General features: G+C 41.3%; 1 protein-coding gene across 1 annotated transcript; it reads right to left on the reverse strand.

The window, feature by feature from the left end:
* Positions 1-654: 654 nt before the first annotated feature.
* CZH9orf40 (chromosome Z C9orf40 homolog) lies at positions 655-6,896 on the reverse strand. The gene is made up of 2 exons (XM_056324576.1): positions 6,468-6,896; positions 655-2,446 (listed from the first exon to the last, which is right to left on the reverse strand). The coding sequence occupies exons 1-2, from the start codon at positions 6,795-6,797 to the stop codon at positions 2,291-2,293; spliced, it is 486 nt and encodes a 161-aa protein (XP_056180551.1). The 5' UTR covers positions 6,798-6,896; the 3' UTR covers positions 655-2,290.
* Positions 6,897-7,009: the final 113 nt, after the last annotated feature.

The following is a 7,009-nucleotide window of genomic DNA, read 5'->3' on the forward strand; positions in this document are numbered from 1 at the left end:
GTCTTGGTCACACCTTTTACGCAAAGTTTATTTCACCTATCATCAGGCACCTTACCTTGCCCTGCTTTTCTATAACCCAAACTCTCAGACTCATTTCAAAAGTTTTCCAAGGCTTTTAAATTTGCCTCTATTTGCAAACAGATGAATGGAAAAAATTAATCAACTCAGCAAATGCTCTGAAAGTAGCTCTAACATTCCAGCCCATAACCCAGAGCCCATGACTGGAACAAGCTAAGAGGAAATTGCTTGCCTCCAGCATAATTACAAATAACCATATGGCGTACAACACAGTGCAAGCTTCATTTGCTTTAAAGGGCTTATTCATTTTGTTATGGAATAGCTTAAGAATATACATATTTTAAAGACAATAATAAAATCTCATCTGTTCTGTGAATACAGTAGATAGGAGAGACAGATTTTAATGCCAAAATACAGTCTATTGCTAGGACATACCTACTGCGTGTATGAAGCTCCAAGCAGATTTTAAGGGACTAAAGTATGTCTGCAAAGATAACTATCTAACTACTAGATCCTGAAAATACTGGATGGCGTGAAATATTACCAAACAAATATATGAATGTGTATATTACCTAGGGTAAAAAAAAAAAAACCACAACACAAAACCAAAACAACCCCTTCAACAAATGAATAAATCTATTTCCTCACAAATTTATTTTGGTTAGAGTAACCATGAAACAGCACTTGCATTCTTGCCAGAAAAAGAAGTTTGTTTTTAAAAACATTTTTAAAGTACCTCCTAAGACAAGCTGATGGATTTGGACTTAAAAAATATAACTAAAAATGTGTGCAAAAAATAAAATTTTAAATATGATCTGACAGCAGGTAGAAGCATATCCAAACAACCACCATGAAATGCTTGAGTCACTCAGCCACCTTACTTCCGTGAGTAGTAAGAGACTCTAACAATCTAAATGAATAGGCAATGAACAAATACAGATACCTTACAGCACAAATACTGAAAAAAAAAAATTCTGAATGTTTACTAAGGCGGCTGACAAGCTGACTATTTTAAGCAAAAAGACCTAATAAAATAACAGAAGTTATGAAAGCAACAATCTTATGAAATAAAGTCAGGAACTAACACAAATAATAGTCTGAAAGTTTTAAAATACAAAATACACACAGGCAACACTTTATTGTCCTTTAGCAAATATATTATTTAAAAAAATATATATATTCTCAAGCTGCCGTCTTCAATGATTCCAGCAAAAAGCGTTTGCTATCCTTAAAGACATCACATCTGCAAAGTCTGACAGTCTGCCCATACAACTTCAGTCTACTGTTAAAGACAAGTATTTCTAATTGTACTTAAAGTTGTAAATCAATTACAGAAGACAAGCATTAAGTTCATATTTAACAGCAAAAAACACTAACTCAATGAACTTCTATACAATCTTTTTGCAAGAACCACAGTCTGCAAAAACTATACCTCAGTCAGGTAAGTTTGAAAAAGCATTATGTAGTAATTTTATATTGCATTGAGTTTTGTTGACACATCTGCGCACACCTCCCATTTCAATGCTGCTCACTGGTTCGGAGCTCACATTGCAAAGAGTAAGTATAGCATTAACTTAAGAATGGACCAAAAACCTAAAAGCTGGCTGCCCACTGCTTTGTGTAATGTGAAAAGGAGAAGATGAAAAAGGCGAAAAAGCTTTTTCTCAACAAGAATGTGAAAAACTTTCACAACAGCAGCAGCTTATAGAAGAAAAGATCCCCTTTTCCTTCCCTCTCCCCGCCACGCTTGTCTTCTGTTTGCATAGAAAAGGGAATGCTTTGTCTGGTTTTGGTAGGCTCCTGAGCCTGTTTGGTTTAGTATTATGTAGAAAAATTCACATTTAAATCATTACAGTTTGTATGCTTTGTGACAAATTCACATGGTTAAGTATTTTACTTCCAGATACCATAGTCACATCTTTTCGTTCAGGACAGACAAAATTATTTTCCATTTATTTTTAACATTTAACATATCCACCTGTTTCGTATAATTGCATCCCAAAGTTCTAATTTTCTGTAGTCTTCTTTTAGCATGTTTTCATGTTTTCAAGCATTCTTGATAGACAGCACAGCCTCCTCAACATTGTACACTTCCAGACAGCTTACTATTAAGTACCCAACAGTGATGAACTCAGACTTGCTTCTGCAGACTGATGTAACACTGTTTCTTCAAGATGGCAGAAGCATGCTTATTTTTCTCCCAAGTAGAAAAACCTGAGTCCAAATAGAAGCAAGTTTCCTTCAAGTGGATATACAACTATGAAACAACTAATCAGGTCTCCATTTCAGTCTCCATAGTATCAGTCCTTGAAAGGGTTTTAGCTTCCGGGGTCTCTCCATCTCGGCTCTGAATATCAGACAAATCAACAGCAGGCAATGGTGATCTCCAGTATAGGAATGAGTTATACTGACAGAAGTCGTCTTCTTGCTTCGAAAAGAGACAAACAAAAAGGCAACAAAACATTAATGCGTATCACAGCAGTACAAAATAATAAAAAGAAACTTTCATAACCGAAACTGAAACAAGGAGTTATTCAGCTGTTCCATATTAACAGTTCTTACAATTTTATACAGAAAAATGTAAGCTATTTCTAAGGAAACTACCATAAAAAAACTCAAGCAAATCACAATTTACTTCTGTCTTTTCAAATATTCTTGTAAAGAACTACTGTGCAACACCTGGGAAATACTTCCATAACTCCACCGATTTCTTCAACTTGCAATCCTTGCACAGAACAATACCATATAACTTATGGAATTATCAGACTCTGCATACAAAAATTGTTCACTACTTTTTCTTCTCACAATGGTATACAAATTTCATGCACATTTAGAAGCTAGTATTCTGGAAAAGTAAAGCACTGGGTAGTGTTTCTGCCACATTCCACTTTTTCTTTTCTGTACCTACATTTTGTATTCAAGTATCCATGAGAAAAATCAAGACCTCTTCTAGGGGCAGGGAGAAGAAACTTTAAGAACTGGTAAGAAGTACCAGAAAAACCTTGAAAGAACATGTTCTTATTTACTATGTTAACATGGCACCACTTTTTTTTTTAAATTGCTGTTAGAAAACACAGTTTGTAACCACATGTCATGGTTTGTGGCAGCATCCAGAGTTTTTACCTACCAGAAGAAAGTGCACGCTCAAGACCTAAGGAGTGACTTGAGAGTTCCTCTTCTTATGTGTATTATGACCATAGGAACGTGCACAGATTTTGTGGTTATTAACAGTAGCCAATCTGTTCCTTCTGGTAGGTAAAAACTCTGGATGCTGCCACAAACCTAAAATAATGCATTTCCACATAATAACAGTTTGTATTTTTCCTAACATACAATCAGAGTCTTTAGTATTTTACTTTAACGTCTCAGCTGTAACAGGTGCTGAACAGAAGTATTTTTAAGATATAAACTGGTATGTCTGTTTTGGTATGGCTCTTGAAAAAGTTCATGTTTTGTCTGCTGGCTCTGCAACAGAATAAAAAAATGTAATATTCAAAAAATGGCAGTAAGTGTCATCCCTAAACCCTCTCAGATACTGGATAAATGATGCTTCACCCCACTCCCCAAAAGAGAGATATACGTAAATTCACCATCCTTTTATTTAAAAGACTACATATTTCTATTTTTTACCACACAAACCTCTTGTGAACTACAATTTCTTGTACTAGGTAACCTGTTTTTACTACAACCCCCCTGCATAATTCAAGACATCATAATTAAGAGGCATGAAAGGTATAGACATTTCATAGCAGGAAGATGGCTGTATGCCTATGCAGTACTACTAACATGAATTTGCCCACTAGGAAAAGATTGTCTTCAGGAAAAAATAAAGAATCAAAGTTCCCATTAATGGGAACGTAAACCAAAACCAATTACATGATATAGTGCAACAGGAACAGAAGGACGTATTATATGGAAACTGGAAGAAAGCCAAACAATAAGTAGTTCCACATTATTTGCGTAAATACACTTGTAAACTGCAATTTTTGTACTGCACAGCATTAACAACAAACAGTGAAGTGCCAAAGAGAAAGGGAAGATTTTCCAGTTTGTACTGCAACCGGGGCAGCATCGCTCACACAGAACTGTGCAGGGCAGGTGGCTAACAAGTTCTTTGAAACACGTGCCCAGCAACGGAGTTTCAGAAACTTGTCAGCCACCCTTAAAAATTCTCCCCATGTTTAATCCAAACTCCTCTTTTTAAATTTTTATAATTTAATAAATAATTATTTAATTTTAATAAGTTACTACTCACACTGAGAGAGCTAAGTACTTGAAAGTCAGAACCCCACTGTGCTAGATGCTTCATACCCAGACAGTGGTGAATGAGAGCATCCTTGCTTCTAAGATCATTCTCTTTAAGTTTATAACCACAAAAATATGCATACTCTTAATTCTGAGCTCAGACTACACACAGGATTCATTTCAAGAGCATTCAAGTTTCCAGCACAGCAGTACTTCAGTTTATTGGTGTCTCCCAGAAAGATTCAGTGTGAAAATGAACAAGCCCAAGGAGCACAAAAATCGCAAGCAGCAAACATTCATACATAAAATGCAAAATAGAATATAAAATATTCACATTCACCCAAGTATCTTTCAGCATAGGTTTTGAGAAGATTTTCTAGTAAGGCAGGTAACATGCAGCAAGCTCGGGATACAAAGCTCAGTTTCTATGGATGAAGTTGTTCAATTTTTAAGGAGTTAATTTTCCAACTTTAGCTGCAAAGGTGTGCATGCAGTATTTCTTCTCTGGCCAACTGTAATATAATAAGAATTGCTTTTAACTTTAACAAAACCCATGTGAAATTAACAGTATCATGGTCATGCTTATTACCGTAATGGAAGTACACAAGCCACAAAAAAGCAAAGAATCCCAACCTACAGCTGTTATTTTCAAAAAGGTGCAAAAATAATAATCAGATATATCTGTGAAAGATTTAAAACATAAAGGTAGGACACACAGAGGATGGAAGAAACACCTCTTGTCTGACGTTAACCAAGCTTTATTTTAAAGCAAAAACATTTTTTATATAAAACTGTACTTAAGGAAATAACTTGTTAAAAATATAGTCCTACAAAAGTATTTTACAGAGAAAACCACACTTTGCTGTGTGGAAAACCTGGGGGCTTACTGCCTTCCTACCACTGCTAAAGCTTACAAAATTATGCCAAACAAGTGAAGAATTCTGCATCATATCTGTGATGTTCTAACACTGTTCTGGAGATGTTTGTTCAATTTGCTTAATTTTTTTGCTTCTGAAGACACTTGTTCTCTCTTCAAAAATGGAAAGAGACGTGTTTAAAAGTCAAGAGTCTAAAAAGGACATATAATTCCCATAGGGCATTGAATGTTTTCCTCAATTCCTTTATGCCTTAACTCTACCATCCATCACCAAACCAACCAACTCACCGACCAATCAAACAAGGAAAGCAGAAGGTACAAAGCAGAAGCCTGAGAAAGAAAAGCCACAATTACCTTTAGAGATCATAGATAGGTGTTATACTATCAAAGGCCCCAACTTATGAGAAGCGGAGTTTAAAACTGGAGTTGAAAATCCATCTGACCTGTTAAGACTTTCTGCCACTTCTCTATCACAGGATCAAATACTCTGGCCTTGGTCTTAGTTAAAAGGTCCACGCAGGAGGGAAGGTGGGTTTACATACATCACACTACTACATAGGCACAAAATTTGACCTAGCATTTTATTTTTGCAAAACGAAAACTTCCTCAGTACTGCGTTTTGTTTTCTGGCCTGTCGTGTAAAATTCGATCAAGGCCAAGAATGTACAAGAATGTAACTTACCTCAAAGTTAACCAGGAAAGGAACATCAGGAATCGGCTGTGCACTTCAATATATCTAATCATTAAACTGCTGATCCCTTTCCCTTCCCTGACCACCACATTCACTAAACGTTTTGGTTAAAACGTTTAACGTTTTAGAACTCTGGCATCGCCAGAACCTGGTCATCCCGAACAAAAAGTTAAGACAGTTGTCAGACACGGCAGTAAGCCTAACTGCAGCCTCAAACGAAAGAGACTCCATCAAAATAAACCCTCCAAACTTCCAACCACGCCTTCCGATGGGGACATGGCCGAAGAGAAACTGAGTTAAGGCGAACTCCTGAGAGGCCTTTTCCTACCGGTTTTTCGGAGTGTGTGGGGTGAAGCTGGAAGCGCTGCTTCTTTTGGTGCGGGAGAAGAAAAAAGAAAAGAAAGCTTTAAAAGACGCGGGAGCGACGGACAGCGGGAGGCGCAGAGCGGGCTGAGGGGCGCGGCGCCGTGCCCGGCTGAATGCGGGGGGCCCCGCCCGCACGTTCTGCTGCCCCGCCGCGCCCCGGTGACCTCCCGCGGCCCCCCACCCGGCCCAGGGCCCCTCCTCCGGCAGCCGAGCGGCCGCGCACACCGGCGCCGCGCTCCCCGGGGGGCCGCCGCCGCCTCGCTCCGTTACCTCAGCCGCGGCGGCCCGCTCCTTGACCCGGCCGCCGGCGCCTCCCTCCGCCGACCGCTCGTCCTGGGGCGGCGCGGGCCCGCCGCGCCGTCGCCGCCTGCCGCCCGCGTCCCCCGGCTCCCCGCGGGAGCTGCTCCCCCGCAGCCCGGGCCGCTTGCTCGGCGGCGCCTCGGCCTCCTCCAGCTTCCGCTTCGGGGCGGCCGGGCCGGCGCCCGCCACTTCGCCCCGGGGTCGCCGCTCGGGCGCGGAGACGGAAGGCGGCGACGGCTCGCGCAGGAGCCGCTTGACGGGCACGTGATATACTAACGGCTCCGCGCGCCGCTTCGCCATGAGGCGGGGGGGGTGGGGCTGAGCGCCGCCGGCTCTGCGGAGCGCGCGTCCCCCCGCAGCCTTACGCACGGCCACGCGCGGCGCAGGGCGCAGGCGCGGGCCGCTGCCCGCCAGACCCACGGCCGGCGGGGCGGGGCGCGTGCCCGGAGGCGGGGACAGGGAGGCGGGAACAAGGAGGCGGGAACGGCGGCAGGGGCGCAGGGCAAAGACCA

The sequence above is a fragment of the Falco biarmicus genome, chromosome Z (genome assembly GCF_023638135.1).
Source record: "Falco biarmicus isolate bFalBia1 chromosome Z, bFalBia1.pri, whole genome shotgun sequence".
In the NCBI taxonomy this organism is placed as follows: Eukaryota; Metazoa; Chordata; class Aves; order Falconiformes; family Falconidae; genus Falco; species Falco biarmicus.